Source organism: Anoplopoma fimbria, chromosome 14, assembly GCF_027596085.1.
Source record: "Anoplopoma fimbria isolate UVic2021 breed Golden Eagle Sablefish chromosome 14, Afim_UVic_2022, whole genome shotgun sequence".
Classification (NCBI taxonomy): Eukaryota; Metazoa; Chordata; class Actinopteri; order Perciformes; family Anoplopomatidae; genus Anoplopoma; species Anoplopoma fimbria.
The window spans coordinates 11,718,220-11,740,372 of record NC_072462.1 but is presented as its reverse complement, the minus strand read 5'-3'; the positions used below and the strand labels follow the sequence as shown (position 1 = coordinate 11,740,372).

Sequence of the window (22,153 nt, the reverse complement as noted above, 5' to 3'; positions counted from 1 at the left end):
TAACAGTGAGCCACACTGATTCACTGGGTGACATGTTTCTTCATCACTATGAACACACACACTGGAGTTTACTTTGACTTAGTGCAACATATGCCGGCCCCTGTCACAAATATTCCCAGAGCGCCGAATGTGTATTAATCCGCCGCTGAAAATAGTCCCCAACAAACAGACAATGTATCGTCCTGCTTGAGTGACGTATGATTAAAAACTACAGTGACCAGCTGTTTTTGGAAATCACTGAGCCTTTTTCAAAAATGGAACTATGTACTCAGAGCTGTTTTATATATTTACATATTCAGTAGGAGCCAATGGAAGTCAGAAAGTATTGAGAGATGGACTTGTTGGTTTTGGTCTTGTTCACAATATAAAAAAAGAAGAATTACACCAGCCTTATCTGTTAAACCCAGGGGTTAAACCTTTCAATGATTAATGTAACAGAAGATAGTGGATTGTGAGTTAATTATTCCATCATCATGCAAGTTCAAATATGAAGGGTTTTAAGTTTAACATTAAGGGTTTTTGTTTCGTCAACTTGTGTACATCCTGCACCACATGACAAATACAGACAAATCCATAGATCTGTTTCTATGACTGATTGTACTGAGGGACAAAGGGGGAGAGAGCGAGCGAGTATTCAGTGTGTGTGTGTGTGTGTGTGTGTGTGTGTGTGTGTGTGTGTGTGTGTGTGTGTGTGTGTGTGTCCAGAGAGATGGTTTATCAGTGAATAATCTGTATGTCCACACAGTCTGTGGTGACATCACCGGACAAAGGTCTCGCTGACCGCTTAAACGCACACACACACACACACACACTGTAATGTATCTCCAGTTGTTTACCAGGAGAAACGGGTTGACCAATCACAGGTTCTGGTAGCTCAGTGATGTCATTGAGCTGATGAGGAAATGGCCTCAGAGGAGTTTGATGTCATCCACATCTTTCTTTCTCTGTCTTCTTCTCTGGTTTTCCATTTTGTCTCATTCAGCTCAGTTTCTCTTTAATTTTTTATCTACTATTCAGCAATTTGTATGGTGGCTAAACAAACAGCCATTTATACAACAATAAAAAAACAACAGCAATACTAATGTCATAAAATGAAAGCAGTGTGCGAGTTACGAAAATGCGTTCTTGCTCTTATTTGCGTTGTTAATCGATAAATTATTTGGTCTGCCCATTTTGATGACATCTATGGGATTAATGTCTGAACTGGACTTGGAGAAGGCCTTGATCAAGCCTTCGGAGCTGCTGCGTCCAACCTTATTGGCTTGTGACCTCTACAATAAAATTTGGTGTGGACACGACTTGGCGTTCCTTTCACCTTGAGGGTTTTAGGGGCCCAAACAGGAAATGGTATCCACGATCAAAAAGAAAACTGCCCTCAAAAAAGAGAAAGAGAATCAAGGTACATTTTGTTTAACAGGCTTATTCTTTTATTTCCACTCCTTTAATCATCATGTGACCCCTCAGATGTATTGCCTTACAAAAAAAACACATATGAGAGTCCACACATTAACACAGATGCAACGAACACCATGCAGTGCCCTTGTTTTACACCAAGAATTTGCTACAATCATTTTTCTTGAGATTAACATGGATCACATAACTACTGGTATGAGAAAGAGGTTTCTCATTGTGACAAACCCAGTGAAATTTTGGCATCCACCTGCCCTCCCTCATCTCTATAAAGTTAACTGTTCTGGTTCACTCCATCTGCTCTCATCAGCATTGTTTTCAGAAAACAATCCCTAAAAATCCTACTGCACATGATCGGCTCAGCACCAAACAGCAGACAGACACAGTTAGAGACTAGCAGGGGAACATGGCGGAGCATTTAGCTGCTGAAGAGCCATATATTTTGGCTTGGTGGAGACCAAAAACAGAGCTAAAAGACAGTCAATGGTGGACTTTCTTCCTTCAGGTGGACAAAAACACGACGGCAAATAAATGCTTTTATTTTCTAACATGTTCAACAACTTATAAATTGATAATATGTCAGTATCCTTGGTTCCATTCTATTGACAAGCAAATTTAAGCCAACTTTTAAAATGTCGCAAAAAAGAAAACGTGACAAACTACGTTACGATTACAGCCATATATTTTACACATGGCTGTAATCCGCCAGTAAAAGAATTAGAAGAAGTAGAGCTTGCAAACCAAAAAAAAAAACAAGTAGCCTTGGCCATCTAACCCATCTATGAGAAAAAAAGAGTCTCCAGGAATTTGTTTCAATTTAAAAAGTTAGAATTGTTCTTCAATGTCAGCGAGTGTTTGCCATGTTTCATGCTGTCCAGAGACAAAGACAATTTGATTCTTTATCCAGAAACAGCAAAACCACTTCAAGCGGGCGTAAAAACGAAATGCACATAAAAATATGTGAATGGAAAGCAGACGGTATATAAGTTATCGCATGTTTAGAATAAAATGGCGGAGGGACAGAGCACAGTGTAGCAAATAAACTAGTCATTTCAGATCCAGCCACTGACTTCATGACAAAATGATGCTTCCTGTTTGCACAGATACATAAAAGCATGATAAAATGTTGATGAGTGTCATCTCTGGAGAGAAAGTTTCAAAACTTCTTCAGGGAAAACATTCACTAACCTTTAACCTGCTTTTCAGAGGGAAGCTCTGTTTGGACATCAAACACACACACACACACACACACACACACACACACACACACACACACACACACACACACACACACACACACAGACTGACTAATAGATGATGAGTTAACTGGCCACTCAGTACCTTTTCTTATCAGCGATGTTTTTTTGGCAGCCTGAAGCCATCGCCGCTCAGTCTCACAGCACACAGCATCAGTGAACAAACACAGGCAGAAAGATAATATTCTCTGATCAATAGATTGTATTGTAATCGGTGATTGATCAAAAGGAGGTGGGGCAGGCTATAAACGGACATCGTGGCAAACCGCTCACCGCTGTGTTTGTCTCCAAACGATCGGCGGCCAGTGATACAAGTTGACCCGGTTTCCCGCTCTGGGAGGGGAAAAAAAATCAGCTTGGAGATGAATATTTAGTGTGTTTTCTTTTTCTTACCCTTTTTGTCACACCCAGTTTTATTGCTTAGTTTTTTTCACCGTTGTTTTATTTCCTTTATGTTTGTAGTTTATTACTGGGTTTGACTTTTTCGGCTCCATTCGCTGTGATTATATATTCCTATCTTCAGCTCTTTCTCCGACATGTTTCAGCCCACTCCGTTCATCCAAACCTGTCCCCATTAAAGGCTGCAATATCTACAATTGGATGCCGTCCATCCAATATGAAACATAATCCAATAACAGACAGATTCCGCTTAATGAATCCAGTTAGGTGGCACAATCGAATAAAGGAGGATTCCCCTTCAAACCCATCCGTCTGATAAACGTCCCACTGGCCGTTTTTAATGCTTTTTACCAGAAAATCTGCAGCAGGTGAATAATGACAATCTGACCATCAGAGAGTGCTTCATGTTTTGGTTTAGACAATGGGTCTTGTCATATCACAGGACTCGCAGAGAACGCCGATGCGTATGGAAGCAAATGAGGGACAAAAGTATATGAAATTTAACAGTCGCCGAAATACTTAATATTGAGATTCAAACACCAATGAATTCATAGAATTGATATACTTTAACTTTGAAAACCATGCATCTGAATTTATTTGTTATCAATTCACTGCTTAATTTTTTTTGTTGCAATTTCAAAAGCTGAACCAAATACAAAAAAATGAATTTAAAATATCCATCAATTCATGGCATTTCAAAATGTTTACCAAAATGTTTACTGTATCCAAATTTATTTGATCTTGATTCACCTCTTTGAAATTTAAATATGAAATTTCTTGAGTTGCAATTTCAAAAGCTGAATGTTTTTTTCTTTTCAACATTTCTTAAATTCTGATCTACAATTTCAAGATTCTAAATTTTAAAATAAATAGATTCAGGTTGCTCAAATTCAATTGGTCAAATTCAGATCCAATAGATCAAGTGGAAAAACATGTCACATAGCAATGTCGGGGCTACCCAGACAGGATAGGCAGTCCGGCCTGAATGCAATTGAACCGGGAATAGAGAACAAGGAAACTCAGATATACGGTTTTCAAAGTAAAATACTTAAATCCTCTGAATTCAGTGGTGTTTAAATTCCAATATTGAGTATTCAGTGGCCGTTTAAATCCAAATGCTGTTGTTGCTTATTTGCTTCCATAGATGCTCACACTGTCTTACAGCCGTGCACCTCAATAACCTGATTGGTAAATTGGTCCTGAACGCCCAATGTGCACGTGAAAACTGACAAAAAACAAGCAGATGAACTTAACATTTTGACGTTTTTGACAACCGAAAAAATGATCCCATAGATAATAGTGAATTCATGTTCATTTTAAAAACCTGCGATCCAAATCCAACCCTAATCATGCCGTTGTTGTCATGTGCAGATATTGTAGAGAGAAATGTATTCTTACATTTCAACTAGCTTTTTATTATAAGTTATTTATTTGCATATAATATTGCACGTTTAAATTCCAATGTTATTATCATCAAGAGTCATATAGATACAGTAAGCCTCTCTTTCTCTCTGTTGTCTAATGTCAGCACTCTCTCTGGCCTCCTCAACACACCCCCACCCCACCCCCCAACCCCATCTCTTCCAGGAACTGGTCTGGATCAGGTTCCTGCAGATCAATGGAGATCTGGGTCCGTACCGTTTACGTTATCGTTGCCAGTATTAATGCTCTTTTAATCTGCTCGGGATTACAGCCATCGATCCACATCATCCATCCGCACACACAGCAGAGCCCAAAACTGCCGTTTTCACACGCGTTCACACACGCACACACACACACACACACACACACACACACACACACACACACACACATTTTAGAAAAACACAAACACTGACTCCCAGACGGAGAGAGAAACCGAAATAACAGAAAACAACAACAACACCAGCAGAAACAGGGAGCAGCAAGGACAACAAACAGAATGTGCGTCCACTTCCTTGTTTGTGTTCGGTCTCCGTATCCGTCCATCAGAGTATTGATCGGTTATAGATACACATCAGCACATTTACATAGAGAGGACTGTCAGCCGGAGCAGCACACAGACAAATCTCAGACTAGATAAAGTGAGAAACATTTAAATGGTGTTTGATATGTAATTTGTTAGTATTATTATTAATAATTTGTTCTTCTTTTAACAACAATGACAGCAACAACAACAATAATAATAACAATAAAAATAATAATAATAATAAAAATGTACTGGTAAGAGTTAAAACAAAATGTATTTACTAATTTAGTTTCATCTTCAAAGGATATCATTTTTTTTATTAAATCAAGTCTTAATTTGTTTCTTTTAATATTATTATGTTTCTTTTGTAAAGTTATATTTTATCGTATTGTTTATTGTCTCTATTGACAATAACAACTGTTGTGATAATTAATAATTAGAATACTAATAATATTAAATTCACATGTATTTATTTTTCACTTACGTAGGTATTAGTATTTTTTTTTAATATAAATAATAATTTAGTTATTTTATTATTTTATTTATGTAGAGATTCAAATTTAAATATTTTTTAGAGTTGTTTCATAATTACTGATTATATATATCAATACAAATGATAATCCTTAATAAAAGCAGTAACTATTAATGTAATAATAATAGTATAGTAATCACTACAGTATAATTAAACGTAATTATTTATTCATGTGTTTGTTTGTTTGTCATCTTCAGATGGAAGTACAGGATTCAGGTGAGGCACAAGGTCAAACCGGAGCTTGTGTTTATTGTCCTTTTCTTTTAAAAACACAGTTTGTCTTCCGCCGTAAACCCTGCCACGCTGCCTGAAGGCTCCGTCCCGCCTGTCGTCATTCATTACGCCTCAGGACAGAGTTATTTCAGCAGCGCTGCGACACCAATACCAATCAACCCGAGGGAGGGAGGCACAAAAAGAGGAAGGAAACAAAGAGAGCAAAGATAGAAAGAGTGAGAGCATACCTAAAAAAAAAAAGAAGACCTAAAAACAGAGAAAACAAACAAACAGCGACAGAGAAGAATTAATGGGATTAGGGAGGTTGGCTCAGTCTGTTTAAAGGGGCTCTACAAGCCTCACGTAAACACCAATAAATGAATCCGACGTAATGTTTGAGACATGTTGTAAAAACAATGATCAGCGTCTGCTCTACACGACCCAAACAAGTCAGAGCCGGACTTTCTTGTTCACTTACATTCTAGGTCACGTCTGACCTAAATTGCCACGAGTCTCCAATATTGATTGGACCCGAGACTCTGACACCACGAGTAAATATATAGTGGATCGTTGAACATGTTGTTTTGTTTACAGGATGCCATGAAAGGCATCATCGTCAAATCAAGTATGGTCCTGGAAAAAGTATCATACAAATGCATACATAACTGTATATATATATAATTTTTTTTGTGTGTGTGTCTCTGTGAATTCATTGCAGGTGAAACAGATGAATTATGTGCTTTATTGTAAATAATTTAAGTACACATAAGAGACAATAACATCCTGGTTTAACTGTGGTTGTTGTTTAATGATCATGATGAATTTGGATTTCGTCAGCCAATCAACATGCAACCAATTACTGATTGTCTTTCTTTCCGTGACAGCTAGTGTCTGTTCCATGTTAGCTCCTTTGTTAACGCCTCCCGACACTTTACCACAGGTCTTTTTTAAATAACTTAGATTGAGGCAAACACACACTGATGTTTAGAACGCACCATTTAAAGAAATATCCCAGTGAAAAGTCAGATATCCTCACTTGCTCTGTTTAAAAGTTGAAGCCCAAAATGCCATCATTTTATCCCAATTAATTTCCTGAAACAGCTGGGCACTATAGCCTTTTAGCAAACATTACAAAATGTATTTGTTTGGTTACTATATTCAGCGGCGGATTGATACACAGTTGACAGTTACACACAAGATTAACGTAATAATTTAAATAAGAAAACAACAACTTGACCATGCACAGTGTCTGATGATGGCTCTGGGTTAAAGAAGAGAAAGACTTAAGGGAGAAAAAGATTACTTGATATGCAATTCACTTCGAGGGTGGGGGGAGCATGGGCAGAACACAAAACATCACGACTGATGGGAAATGTAGTCTTTAATTAGAGAAAGACAGGTCTTTAACATTACCACTATGGAGAGATATTACCACTAATGCACTGCTTTCAAAATGCTTTGGCTAAACGATGTGAAAAACTGATATGGTCCTTTGAGCGTGAATCAAAGTTGTGATCCTGTCCTCCCTGTTGCCTCTTATACCTGCTCTTGTGTGTGTGTGTGTGTGTGTGTGTGTGTGTGTGTGTGTGTGTGTGTGTGTGTGTGTGTGTGTGTGTGTTTTAGTTCTGACCGATTGTTCCGTTGTGTATTCTCGGTGAGCTCCGCCTCGTCGAGCTCAGAGTCCAGGTGTCACGTTTGATTTGAACGCCGTAATAAAGCGGCGACAGGACCATTTTCTCCTCTGAACCCCGAGACGCTCAGTTTGCCCCGGCAACACTTCCACTGCTCCAACACCGCCGGGGCACCCTAATCGCTTTGGACAGACTTAACAAAAAAATCACTACGCTATGCCTCTGAATTTCTTATTGGGAGCTGCAGCGAAGGTTTGTAAAGAGTCTGAGTGCACAAGGCTGATGTTTGCCGTTAACAGATTCGAGCTTGGTGCTTTGCTGAATGGAAAAACTTGCAATATGTTGCCGGGCCAGCAACGTCAAAACCTTGTACCTCTAGTGTCCTCCTGGTATTAACCTGCGATCTGTTTCTGCATATGTTATCTGGATAGTGACATCTGATTTCAGGCTTTGCATTTACAACTGGTATTCAAACGTAAGTTCTCTTGATTCTGCCTGCATGGGGTTCAGATCTCAATATGCCAAGTTTAGAGACTACAAACAGCCTGCTCTCGAGGGACCAGTACAAGTTGCAAGGCTAGGGTCATGTGGCTGACAGAGACAGCCTAAGGCTTCAAAAGGCTGCTTTTACTGAGACTTGCTAACTCTTCTAACGTTACATATACTGTAAAAAAAAAAAAAAAAAAGGCAATCAGAGCCGGAGGAGAAGCTCGCTAGCATTATGCTAGCTCAGCTAACCTTATCTTGCATGTGGTAGCATTCCCCTCAGAGTCTCCCAGAGTAATGCTGCTGCGTGGGCTCTGCTCTTTTATTTTTTTTACTTTGCTAAAGAAGAGCTTGTATCGTTTCGGCGCAAAGCTTTAGGTGGCAGAAGGAGATGATCTTAGATGAGCAAACTGTATAAATGTAATTCTTCACCAGGGGTTTCTCATCCTTGTAACGCAAAACCCACTTCTGATTGTTCAAATAAAATGTCAGATTAACATTTTTCCAAATAAATAAGAAAACAAAAAAACATAACCTGGCAAAAAAAAGGAGAAAAGACAGACTGGGCTGTAAATATGTTATGCCAAGTTCAGCTGTATAAAACCAAAATAAATATTCTGCGTACCCTCACCCAACTCCGCCTGCCATTATGAATTCAAATGTTATGTAATCGGGGTCATATTTCATCACCACACTCTTTGGGGCTTTAACTGTTGCACGGTTGTCTCCCACATAGCATTTCTCTTCAAAAACAGATCCATTTCATGTCACTGAGTCCTAGGAAACGTTAGCTAGCAAACAATGGTAAAACACGTTTGTCTCTACCCAATGATCTCATATTCAAACATAACCGGTCATTGACATTATGTACAGTAATCTGCCGTCCTTTTTGCATGTGACTTTTTGAGCACATTAAGATGTATTTGTATAGTCCCAAAAAATAGAATTTTGAATTTAATCAAACCATTTGGCAGTACTTCTGCATTATAACAGATGGCGCTCTGAGGCCCACCAGAGGGCAGCTGATGTACACCTAGTTGATTGCATACTGATCGCAAATACATGAATAAATAAAACATTCTGACTGCATCTACACCGACATACACATGCCTTCAACCTGATCCAGATAAAATATCAATCAGATCAGATGTTAATATGGTGGAAATTGAGCCGTTTATGTTGTCGTTCATTGTCAAACAAAGTAGCAACATTTCCAAACACCTAAACCATAAAACAGGATAATTGTCAGTCTGTCTGGTAAAATTCCTTTTCATTTTAATTCTTATTTCTTCATCAGCCCCAACTGACACTGTCTCAAGTGACACCACTTGAGACAAAAGTTTGTTTTTTTCGTTTTTTTCCCACATATTCAGTAATACTCCCCAGCACCTGTAAACACACATTATAATGTCTCTGTTTCCAGCCTCTAACACTGCTATCGACAGGAGAGGACAGAAATAACCGGATCTGTCAAATCTTCTCACGCTGACACACAAACAAACATCAAAAGTCTCCTCTCAGCAGCCTGAAATCCATTACTACAGATCAATAGCAGCCTGTGAATATGTAGGAGGTCAGAACAAAACCCCTGAAAACGGACACAAACTGTATTCCCACAGTCTGGAACCGTAAAGCCAAACACACACATACACACACACACACACACACACACACACACACACACACACACACACACACACACACGCAGTAACTGCTGGTAATCTGTGTCATAAAGTAGGGTCCGGCTCATAAATAATGCACTGTGTCTGCCTGCAGCAGGATGCGTAAAATGGAAAATATTTAGGTTCAGTCATTCAGATTTTCAGCTCCATTTGACTCTAAGTGGACTCATCTCTTTCTGCTCGGCAACATAAAAGACATTATAGGATACGTCTGGTGATATTCAAATTGTTTTCTGGCAATGAAGTGATCACTCATTTAGCATTGTGTGTTTATCCAAAGCCTGATATATCTTATTTCCCCACTGTTGTCCAAAAGCTATTACAAACATGTTCCTTCTTACCACAAAAAGCTACTCAAAGTAAACAATCCCTCTGTAGTGGGCTATTTGTAGTAAGTGTTGATTTCCATTTACAGAAACTTAACAGTGATCGAAAAACAGTAGTGGAGAAGCGTTTTGAATTAATGGAGATGAGAACAGTATTAGTGTTAAAAAGAGACACTGAGAGCAGAGGTATGGGTATCATGACCAACCCTGTCTCCTACAAAATCATGTTCCCATACAACTAAACTACACTCTTAATTATGTTTCGAGGGAAACATACCTTCTCCATGATTAGGGTTCTAAACAGTTTGATCAGCGTAAATTGAAACAAAACAAAAAAACACTACAAACATACTTAAGGTTAAGGTGAGAAAACTACTTGGATATGTTCAGGGGACACTACTACTTGGTTTTGTTAAGGTTACAAAACTACTTTGTTTTGTTAATGTTACAAAACTACTTGGTTAGGTTATGGTAACAAAACTTGTTGGTTATGTCAGTAAAAAAACATTGTGCTTAAAATGACTACGACATTGAACCAACCCAAACAAAAAATGCAAGGTTAAGGTTTGGGTTAGGCAACAAAACTACTCGGTTATGTTTAGGTAACAAAAGTACTCGGTTCACACAAGACACTAACAGCGGTCTGCTGGCTGAAAGCTCTGTGTCTTTTGACCACCCCGGCTTGGTTCCTTCGTGGACTTTGGCGGACTCATTTGAAACTCATTTTGATAGGTCAAAAGCAAACTTATACCACAACAAAAAAGGTTTTCCTCAAATTCACAATGCAGTTTTGTCGTATAGAACCATAACTTTTAGGAGACATGGCTGGTATGACACGACTCTGTTGACGTACTGATGGAATAAGTGCTATGGGATTGTACATTATACTGAATTACCATGTAAACTATTAGAGCACTTCCCCCTATGTTTTCTCGTTTGTGCTGACCATGGCTCCTATTTGTACTCCAGCTTTTATATGAGCTATTCTATTCTAACACTGATTTGAGCATCGATGTCTTGTCATCCATAATTCACTCGGAGTCGCAGGCAGGCAGCATCGTCCAACCAAACAATGGACTCCTCCTCTCTCTCTCTCTCTCTCTCGCTCACTCTCTCTCTCTCTCTGCCCTTCCCTCCCTCCATTTTGCCTGGTTAACCCGGCTGCGAGGTGAAGAAGAAGTGAAGTGAGCAGACCGAGGCGGGTCACGCCGAGATTCCCATCAATAATTCATCGGGCCGCTGCTGCCTCTGCTCTTGTGTTCAATTCCCCCGACGATCACATAATACCTTCCCCCAAAAGAGAGAGAGATAGAGAGAGAGACAGGTCCAAGGAAGGAGAGGGATGGTGAGAGACAGAAAAAGATTCGAAATGAAGAGGAAGAGGAAAAGGAGGCAAAGAGAAAAAGCTCCGGAGAAACATTTGGACAGACAGATTTGTGTTTCTTTCATCATAGAATATTTATTTTTCTTCAAAATTCTGAATTCTTACATACGTATTGTAAACCTTGTAAAACCTGCTCTGGCAATACTGTACTTTGACAACATGGGACACCAAAATACATACTTATGTACCCGATTAAAATCCAGTTAGGGCAGGAAATGTTGTTCTTTTCAAAGTTAAAAACATAGAAATGTTGAAAGGAAGCGTTCAAAAGTGTAGGAGGCTGAAATCACCCAAACATTACACCAATATGTGATAGAGCTGAAGGTGTCATTAATCAGTTTGGAATCTGGCTGCAGGGATTGTTTTGCTTTGCGCTACCAATCAGCAGTGGCTGATGGATTTGTCTCACCATCGACAATTTAAGTGGACACAGTAGCTGTGAAAGTGATTTCTGGGAGTAGTTAATTTGATGGTTTTTTTTACGATGATTGAAAAATGTTGATGTAACATTATTTCTCTATGTCGACAACTACCTGTGCGGTTATGTGGATTTTATAGAAGCTTGTTGACGTCCTTTGTGGCACCTATTGTTGCTGGTTAACATTTGTAGGAAGAGGACCATTCTTAAACCCACCTATAAAGCTCTGATTGGTTTATTGTTTCTCCAGTTGGGGAAACGGCCTTCAATGCGCACAATAACAGACCTTTTTCAATCACTAAATAAATTAGTGAGGCAGAAGCCTATTCAGAGGGTACCAGGCTAAAGGGGTTAATAGCCCAAACAATGAAAAGAATCCCCAGACTAGTTACACAAAAATATATAGAAAGTAGTTTCCACATACATTTGGACATATATTATTTGTGGTTATGTAAATAAAGGACATTTTAATACTAAATTTGAAAGGAAAAAAATCATATTGAACAAAATTTCCTTTATCGATCTATCAACTTTTGGATGCTTGTTTAAGAAAGGAGATGCACTTATGACTTCTGGTGACTAGTAGTTCTCTTGAATACCTATGTTGAATACACTTATTGTAAGTTGCTTTGGATAAAAGCGTCTGCTAAATGACTGTAATGTAATGTAAATGTAATCAACAGATACAACAATTAAGCACATATGCCTCTTTTTTCTATAAAGAGAAGGATAACAAAAGGAAACACAGGACAAAAACAGTCCGCAGTCCCATAAACAACAGAATATCTCTGTACGGTTCATTGTTTGACAAAAGTTTTATTCAATGTATGTCAAACGTGTGCGGCTAGCAAACCAGTGTTGCCAGGTCTGCGTTTTTCCCATAGAATTGGGCTGCTTTTAAAGTGATGCCACAAGTTACATTTTTTGTCCAGCTTTGTTGGGTATACCTATTTTGCATGCAAATTACATGAATAATATTCTACACAAAAAAGAATCCTAGCTGACTCCAGATCACCACTTAGTAATTCATCCCTCGCTTTTATGCAGACGATGCCATCCTGTACTTGTCTGTCAAATGTTAGGAGCTCAGAAATCTAACAAATTTTAATGAATGCCTGGATACTATGACGGATTGGATTTCCAAAACCGACAGTTATTTGGGATTAACTAACTGGGAGTGTTCCAGTTGAACATTCTCTATTTTCGATATAATTAGTACCAACTTGCGTAGTTCTTTCTATAAAACTTATTTTGGATATCATTCAGACAAAAAAAGCATGAAATCCAACATGTTATATCATTCAAAGTGCTGAGAAATTAATCAGTTTATATTTTTGGTCTTAATGCCTATGTTACTGCAGTTCTTTACACTGCTACAGCCTTCTAACTAAAGGAACACATTAACAGTTATCCTGCTGCTCCTCTTTTGTGCTAAATACTTTTATCATGAAGCTGGATAGGGTATAGGGGCAGATCTACTCAAAGCAGTTCTATGTGTATATGCTATATACATTATATTCTGGAATTTTAGTTGGTGTTTAAGTTTTGACCAATTAGTTGCTGCATTTTAAAGGTTTACACATGAATGGTAATTTTTGTTCATTTTAAACATATTTTACAAAGTTGCTGGAAAATGTATTTATTAAATAATAAACAACAATTGTGTTATGTAAAATTTACATTATTTTATGTATTTCTTTTTTACATTTTGTTTTACAAAGTTAGGATAGCAATGTTTAAGTCAAGCCTGATGTTTCCCTCAACATTAAAGAATGATCCCAGTCACTTCCACACAGGCATACAGACATACAGCTTATTAATTAAACACTGGTATCAGATCAGTACTCGGCATCCGCCCATTCCCAAAGGTATCGGTATTGATATCAGGACTGAAAAAGTCTGATCGGTGCATCTCTTAATATTTCTTTTAAAAAGTACTATAGAAATAAATCTTAGTGTGTTTTTAAAAAAATTCTACAGATCACGAGTGGGTATGCCTGCAACTACTGATTATTTTCATTATTGATTAATGGTTTGGTCAATAGAATCACAGTTTCCTAAAGCTCAATCTGTCATCTTCAATTGTTTTGTTTTGTCTGACCATTGTCTAAAGTTGCAAAAAATCAAATTTACAATCATATGATAGAAAGACAAATAGCAAATACTTCTTAAGTTCAATAAGCTGGATCTAGAGAATGTTTTTTATTTTTGACTTTAAAAATGACTTTCAACTTTCTGGCAATAGGCTAATCAATTAATCAAATAATTGTTTTAGTTCTTAGCAGGACTACTCCAAGCGATTAATTTAGAGAGGAAAAACAATACATTGACGGGGAGGAGTGGAGAGGAAGTGAACTGAAAGAGAGAACCAAAAGAGGAAGACTAATCATTCATATTTTCATTGTTGTGAGAGAACATGAATGTGGCTAATGTAACAGCAGGAGAAAACACATAAATAACCCTGTCTCCCAGCTCTCTCATTTCTTTCTCCGCCCTACATGCTGCTCCTCCCTCTCCTCTCTGCTCGTCTCAGGGTCAGGGGAATATTTGCTCCATCTATTGTCTGAGTGTTGCAGCTCTGACCTTTGACCTCAGCTCTATTGGTTGCTTGTAGTGTTGTTGATCTAGGTCTGTATGAACAGAGGGGAGCCTCGGATTTGAGGCTCCCTCTGTTCATACAGTCGTTTTAAAGTGTGATGAAATGAGCAAAATGTAACACCTGGCTAAAAAAATGAAAATAAGGCCACTAAAATGTGTTGAAAGATACTGCATGGAGTATCTTCACAACAACCAGATTTGTTAGCGTGTTTCTGGAGTAAAAACCTGGACGATATTGACTCATTCTTTGTGAAACCACAGGACGCCAATTACAGTTTCAGAGTCAAGCTGATAGAAAGAAACTAGCAATATCTTAAACATGGAGATGTCCAACAACTCCAAAGCTTTATGGTTTGCATGATACATGTTTAGCCTAGCTAAGCACAAAGGCTGGAAGCATTGGAAACTGCTTGCTTTGCTCAATCAAATTAGGAAAAACAAATGTCTGATGAACATGTTGTTTTTTTGTAAGCTAACAAGCTAGTCATCATTGAATGTCAACGTTTTCTTAACACAAAATCTGTTTCCTGAATCATCTCAGCCTGATATCACCCTTGCAAAAATCCCAATGCCACATGGTAAACATTTGGGACACAATTGCTTAGGTTTATGTAACAAAACTAGTTGGTTAAGGTTAGAAAAAAGATGGCTGTTTGTGTTCGAATAATAACAACCATGATAAAGTAACCAGCGTAAATTAACAATAACTGCCCATAGCTGACTTTCTTACTTAACGTTTGGTAACAAGCGCAACAACCGTGCGTCACAAGCATAAAATCAATGTTGACTTTTGGTTTCACATGGTACACGAACAGCGTTCTCCTGGGTGAAAGTCCTGTTTGACCCATCCGTCAAGATTTCCACCCACCCTAAGTGGACTTGCTATGGCCAAATGTAAAAAGACATTGACATTCAACGTATCCACGGTTTGCAGAAACGTACAACGATAGCATTATTTCCTGGCAACTGGGCTGTTGATTGGATGTTTCTGTATCTTACCAGTAAACAAGCTTCTTACCATCCGCAATGTCTTATTTTTATATTTATATTTCAACTTCAAAGGTACATCACGATAATCAGCCAGAATACACAAAAGTTGTTGGAATTTTTTGTTAAAACTTAAAAAAGCTTACCCCCCCCCCCCCCCCCCCCCCATTTCCCAGTCGTAGAGCTAAGCTGGTCTAAACACAGTTAGCTTCTAGGTTGTAGCTTCAGGCTTTCCTTAACAACACTGACTCCCGGTTGGTGACTAACTTTTTAAGGAGACACAGCTTGTCAATCAGGTAGCTTTTTAATTCTCTAGTTTCCTAAATTAAAAAGAAAAAAAAGGGGTTTGTAATAAAAACAAAAGTTTATTCCTCAATGCAAGGAACTGACAGAAGTGTCATTTTGGTATTGACCAACCAAATCTCAGGTAGCCCACTGCAACTTTTGGCACCAGTATTAAAAACAGTCAGTCAATACCCAACCCTAATAAGGATTTAAGGTTCGATTTGTGGGTGCTGGGCCTTTTGAAAAAAGAAACCAGCATCGTACACACAGCAGCCAGCGAGTGTTTTACATTATCAGAGGGAAAGCAGAAGAGTGCAGCTCCGTCAGGCAGCAGTTTGAGCAGGCTGTTCTCTAACACACAAGGCAACACGGAAACTCTCCTCCAGCTCCACCCTCCATCCACCAACACTCATGTCATTTTCACATTAACACACATCATCAAATACCAGCCCCCAAAAATCTAAGAGCCCTGAATAAAAGAACAGACAAATCCTGCAAATATAATTTCATCCACATGTGGACCCATTTAAAATTTTAGGGTAACAGAAAAAATTGAGGATAAGAGCTGGACCAAATCCACTGACCAAATCTAGGCTAATTAAATGCACATTTCCAATAGATTTTTGGAGAATCAGCTGCCCATTCCGGGATGTTTGGATCTCCACTAATTGGGAAAAAATTGGCTAAAAAGGGGGGTGGGAAACACCACATTTAGCAGTGTTTATTCTTTTACAAGAGTCTATTCAGCAAAGAATGTTCGGCCACTTGAAACCATGTTACATTCAAACCACATATAAAACCACAACAAATTTAAAAGAAGCCATAACAGATATTACGAGTAAACATTGGAATATGATGCAGCCATCAAATATTAGAAACTACACCAGGACGTCAGATGAAACCAGGGCAGATATGTGACTTTAGAATAAGATACAATCTCCATAAAGGTCACTATGAAAACACAAAACACATACAATGTATAAAGTAAGAATAGAGATATGATAGGAAACAAAAGGAGTTTATAAAAGTTATCATGCAGATCCTGTCAGATTTTTTTTTATGTTGTTTAAGGAATAATTTAGGAATATTATATAATGCAATAAGAATTGCATAATTCAATAAAGTTTATATTCACATTAGAAAATAAAGCAGACACTTATTGGATAATGTTTATTAGTAATGTTTATTACTAATAGTACAATGAGTTCATTAAGTGTACCATACATATAATTTGGGTAATATTTGAAATGTCCCTGCATAAAAGTAATAAAGGAATAAATGTAGTATTCAATGTTAAGTAGAATACTTAATATATCTACTTTATTAACCAAACTTTATACAACTATAAACATTTCAAACATACTGCATCTAGTCTCACTTATTTAAAAAAAATTGATGTCTTCTTTTCTTTTTGACCCCCGGTCTGTTTCTAGTGCTTTTGTAGTGCTAAAAGTTTTATCTTGTTACAGCAAAATGGCTGATACTACACCAGTAATGAGGTCATTGTAAGATTATTAAGGAATCATTTCAGTCAAGTGAACTAAGGCATAGTAAGGGCATTTAGGGCTATTTTAGGAAACTCCACTAGGTTGTGTTCCTTAAATGAACAATAACAATTTTTTATATTTTTTCATATCATGTAGATTTGTCATTTGTATTTGTTTTTATTTTGCCATGTGTTTTTTTTATTCCAAAGCAGACACACGGGTCCCGATAAGAAATAAGAAATAACACATCTTTGTTCCGCTGTTATAAAAATCTATGAGAATTGACTTGCTTTCATCATAATAATTCACTGAGTATCAACTCAGTCCAGAGAGTTCTGGAATATTTTTTTTTATTATTGTTGGATTCATTAGTGATAACAGCAGAAACACACTTCAGATACTATAACCTTATTGAAAATAAATTCAACTTCCACACTGCATTATATATATTTAGAGTAAAACACCAGCAAATGAAAAACACTTTTTTATTTGTTATATAAATAATTGGGTTTAGGTCTTAAGGAATTTTCTCAACCCATCAACATTTTTGAGTTTGGATGAAAAGTTTTTGTTTTTTTATTGGACAGCAGTGAATATAATACAGTTTTCTCATTCTGCATCATTTTAAATTTGATTTAATAGTTATATGTTTGTTCAGCTTGATTGACTTTGTTAGGTTATGTATCAATATTTGTTTCCTGTGACAACAACAGTCAAATAGACTCTGCGGACGCATATAGAATGTTGTGATGCTCTCATAAATGGCACAATATTTATGCAGATTGCTTCATGTTGTTTGCAATGTTGCCAAACGTAGGAATATGGAGAGTGGCCGAATTAACACTGTGTTTTATAAAAGCCAATGCAGTTCTTAAATACTTCTTTATAAGTCTTTTAAAAAGTGTTTTTTGTCTTTTTCTTAAGTGCACTAACCAGAAAAATTACTGAAGTGAAATAGTGATAGTGAGGCAATAAAAAAAATGGGGAAATCATTGTATTGCCTGTAAAGGTATTTCAAAGTATGATCCAGCTCTTCCATTAGTGTCTTTCCAGCATTTTTGTTACTAATCTTACTGTTGACGACCTTTTAAAGAGTAGTACAATTAGTTGTTTTGGAACATGGCCTCACACAATTTATGGATTCAGATGTTTTGGAACTTCATGAGAAGGATCAGATAACATATGCTGACTGAAGGTGAATACCATGTGTCTCAATTTATTGATTCTTTTTTTTTCATAGATAAACTAAAAGGTTAAAGCTGTTTCTTTATAGGTTGAAAAACTTATCCTGCTTCTTAAAAACAAACGGTTTCTTTTTAAAATAAATGTCACAAACCTAAATATTCTTCTTGGCTCATAAAAAGTTCACATTTTCAAGATTTTCACATGAAAGCAACAACACCCAGTTGGATTCCAAAAGCTCTTATTTACGATCAGTTTAAGTCCGGTGCAAAATGACCATCAATCCTTTCTTTTAAACACTCACACCAGCACACAAATGTTTTGCCCTCCTGCTGTTTTATTCAAAATGTGCCTTTCCTTTTTATTACCATGTGATACCGAATTGATATGGTTTATTTTGAATTTGCGTTTATATCTGAAAAAAAAATAAAATCTGATGAAGTCAGCTACAGTAGAAAAATGCCTGGATTAGGAAAACGGACCCATTCAATTTTGTAACTGAACTTTTCTTCACACTGATTTTGAGTAATCGGTGTATCGGCTGTAATGAGATAAAGAAATCCCCCCAAAACCAGGTGAATGTTACCACTAGTTATTTCTCATTTGTGTCTTGAACTAAAGTGAAATCTAAACGTCCAGCTTACAAAATTTCCAAATTGCCATAAAAACACCTCTGTGAAATACCATTAAATGAGATCTCGCAGTGAAACTAAAACCCCCACATGAAACATATGTTCAATATTCTAAGAACGACGAATAGTAAACCATTCTCATCCCTATCGTGAAAAGCCATATGATTCTTTTTTTTCTTTTACTGCTGCCGTCCCCCGCAGACAATAGAGGCTGGTTGGGGGGGACAGATGAGCAGGTTCCTCACTAGAGGGGGCACCAGACCCACTGATGCTGCAGACCGTCATGTTTTATGTCACACTCTCTCTCTCTCTCTCTCTCTCTGCCCGCTGTGAGTGCTCTCTCTCTCACACCTCTCCCTCCGCAAAATACCGCAAGAGAATAAAAGAAGCCTTCAGCGGGTCTAATGACAGGATCACCTGTACCCTAAAATAATAACTACTGCAACCGAATAACACTGAGAGCAAACGTGTGTAATTAAGCCTGGAGTTGACTTTAATGGATGATTTATTTCCTACATTCTGTGCAAAAATGTATTTAAAATGATTTCTCCCCCCCGTCATCTCCTTTGTTTTTCTTGATGTGCTATTTTATTTGTAATCCTTCATTTGGGAACAATGTATGGTCTATAATACTTGAATGAATATTTGGTAAAAGTGCAGTGTTTTCCCCTCTTAACATGCAGGGACAGGAACATAGAATCTGGGTCAGAGAGAGAGAAAGAGAGAGAGAGAGAGAGGGGACTGTTGGAGGGAATCCCGTGACCTTGTCATTTCCCATCGACCCCTCTTTGTTATTGATCAATAATGGTAATCATAACGCCGGTGATTCTAAACACATTTCCTTCATCCGAATCGGAATGGAGCCGCGAGGAAACACCAAAACAAAGCCAGCAGAAATATTTGGAGAAACAAAAGTCACCGTGGGAAATAATTGAGGATTTTTTTTGTGGGGTTGTTTTTGAAATGGGGGAGATTTAAATTCCTCTTCTCGTCCTGACGCACGAAGCAAAGAAAGACAACAAACAGAAAGCCTCCAGCGTGGCGGCATGTTTGTTGGGCTCTTACCTGCCAGTCTGAGGGCCGACATCCTCTGGAACTCGGGCTCCTGCAGCCACTTCCACATCCTCCTGAAGGTCTCCCGGCCTGACTTAAGTTTACTCCAGGGTTTGGGGTTCCTCAGGAGGTCCGACAGGGTCCCCTGCGAGCGACACAGCACCCTCTGGGCGAAGATGGCCTGGGGGATGCTGTACCTCTTCAGCTCCGCCGTGATCCGCTGCGCTACCTCCTTGGTGTTGATTTCCTCCAGCTGCCCCGAGCTGTTCACCCCCTGCGTCCCCGAGGAGGAGGGCGGTCTGTCCCTGGTGGAAGCCAACACGGGCCCGTGGGATGGAGACTGGAGGTGTGCGTGGGGGTGGGGGTGGGGGTGGTGGCCCGCCGAGGACACGGCCGGGTGCCCCGGGTGGTGCATCCCGTTCAGGTGCTGCATCATCCCGGCCGCCGGGCCACCGAGGCCCCGGTGCTGGTGGTGGTCTCCTCTGGCCAGCATGGAGGCGGTGTGGTGCGCGTCGAAGTTCAGCATCTTGTCGTGGCCCCCGTGCGTCGCCGTGCCGTAATTGTGGAGACCCTGCTGGGTGTTGTGTATGGAGCCCAGGCCGTTGCCCAGCACCGGGGAGAGGCTCTGACCCATCCCGGACATGTGGTCCTTGTGGTAGGGGCTGTACAGGTTGTTCATGCCCGGCAGCCCCCGCTCGTCCCGCATCAGGGTGAAGCTCCCGCTCACGTTCCCGGAGAGCCGCTGGTGGTGGTGGTGGTGGTGGTGGTGGTGGAACTTGTCCGACACGGTGGAGATGGGGGGCAGCGGCTGCAGCGGGGTCAGCGTGGTGTAGGTGCCGCTCATCCCCATCCCGGGAGAGGACGTGTCGCAGGGCACGCTCATGGCGTGGTGCAGCGGCAGCGACAGCTCCGGCCGGTACTCCCCGCTGCCGTCCAGTATGGTGGCCATGCCGGACACCATGGCGGAGCGGGACGACGCGGCGGCGGCGGCGGCGGCCAGGTCCTGGTGGATCCGCAGGGCTGCCGCCGCCGCCCCGTGGCCCCCGACGAGCTCCCGCGGCCGTGGTGCGGGCTGTGGCCGCTCATCAGCTCCACGTCAGGGACCATGGAGCCCACGGACACCCCGCCATGCAGGCTGCCGAGCCCGTCCATCGTCATGTCCGTGTTCATGGCATACGCGTCCAGGTCCTTGGCCAGGCATCGATAGGCGTTAGTGTAGGCAGTCTTCATTCATCTGTCCTCTCAGTCCATCGGGTCGAGCGGAATGATGTCTCCTTCCTCTCCTCCTTCCTCTCCTCCTTCCTCTCCTCCCTGATGCTCCGGGATGGGTCAGTAGCCGTATTCCCCCCTTTTCCTTTACTTCCTCGGTTGTTTCCCCGTCCTCCTAAGGCCTCTCCAGCTCCGTGTCTTTGTGTATTATTGTTTTATCTCGATCGTACGGGCCTGTGCGGTGGCTCCCCCATGTCCAGCCCTCTCCTCCTCCTGCGTTACTCTGCTCTTCAGACGGGAGCTGTCCACGGTCCCCCAGCCGACCGCTCAACCCAACCTGAGGATGGAGGGGCGTCACCCATGTGACTGACGGAGAAGCTGACCAATCGGAGGGTCCGGTAGATGAAGAGGGAGTGGTGCCAGGGGCCAGCTGGCCAATCGGCGTCTTTGGTGGTGTGTGCGGCGGGGTGGACGGGGGTGCTGCTCCGGGAAGGATTGGAACGAAACATCATTATTGTACAGTCTGAACGATGTTAATGGGCTATTAATGCCACTTCTCTCTTATTGTGCGTGCAAGGTGTCATATCCTGTACACTGTTCTGCACGGTTTGTATTTTTCTCCCTATTGAATAATCTCATAGTGGTAAAATTAAAAATCAAATTACAATATAGTGTTGATGTAGAACCGAATACTGCTTACCGAACTTTATCTTATTTCAAACAAAGAAAAGACACATTCACATTTTCACCACAAGGTCCATTTAGTAGCTGTTCTGGAGCTTTCGATCATATCACATTATCTTCATCTCAAGATGTCCAGTTGTTTAGAAAATAAGACAAAAAAACATGGATGACTAGTCCTTAAAGTGCTCATCAAAAAAGGAAGTTCATGTGAGCTCCAGAACAGGTGAGGGTGTTTTCTCAACTCTTTCCTTAACATTTTATATAGACATTTACTCCAACCAGTTCAAGATGTCCTCTTTAAAATATATCAAAGTTATCCTACCGTATTTTAAGCTGCTTATTTAAAAAATA

At 39.7% G+C, this 22,153-nt stretch overlaps 1 protein-coding gene across 1 annotated transcript in view; it reads right to left on the bottom strand.

Moving 5' to 3' along the window:
- The window catches only part of LOC129102670 (one cut domain family member 2-like), a 38,150-nt gene extending 16,756 nt beyond the window's left edge, over window positions 1-21,394 (bottom strand). The window contains 3 exon segments of the mRNA XM_054612914.1: window positions 19,922-20,249; window positions 20,301-20,918; window positions 20,921-21,394. Of these exon segments, the coding sequence (XP_054468889.1) occupies window positions 19,922-20,249; window positions 20,301-20,918; window positions 20,921-21,139 (1,165 nt within the window). The 5' untranslated portion in view covers window positions 21,140-21,394.
- Between the last annotated feature and the right edge of the window lie 759 nt (window positions 21,395-22,153).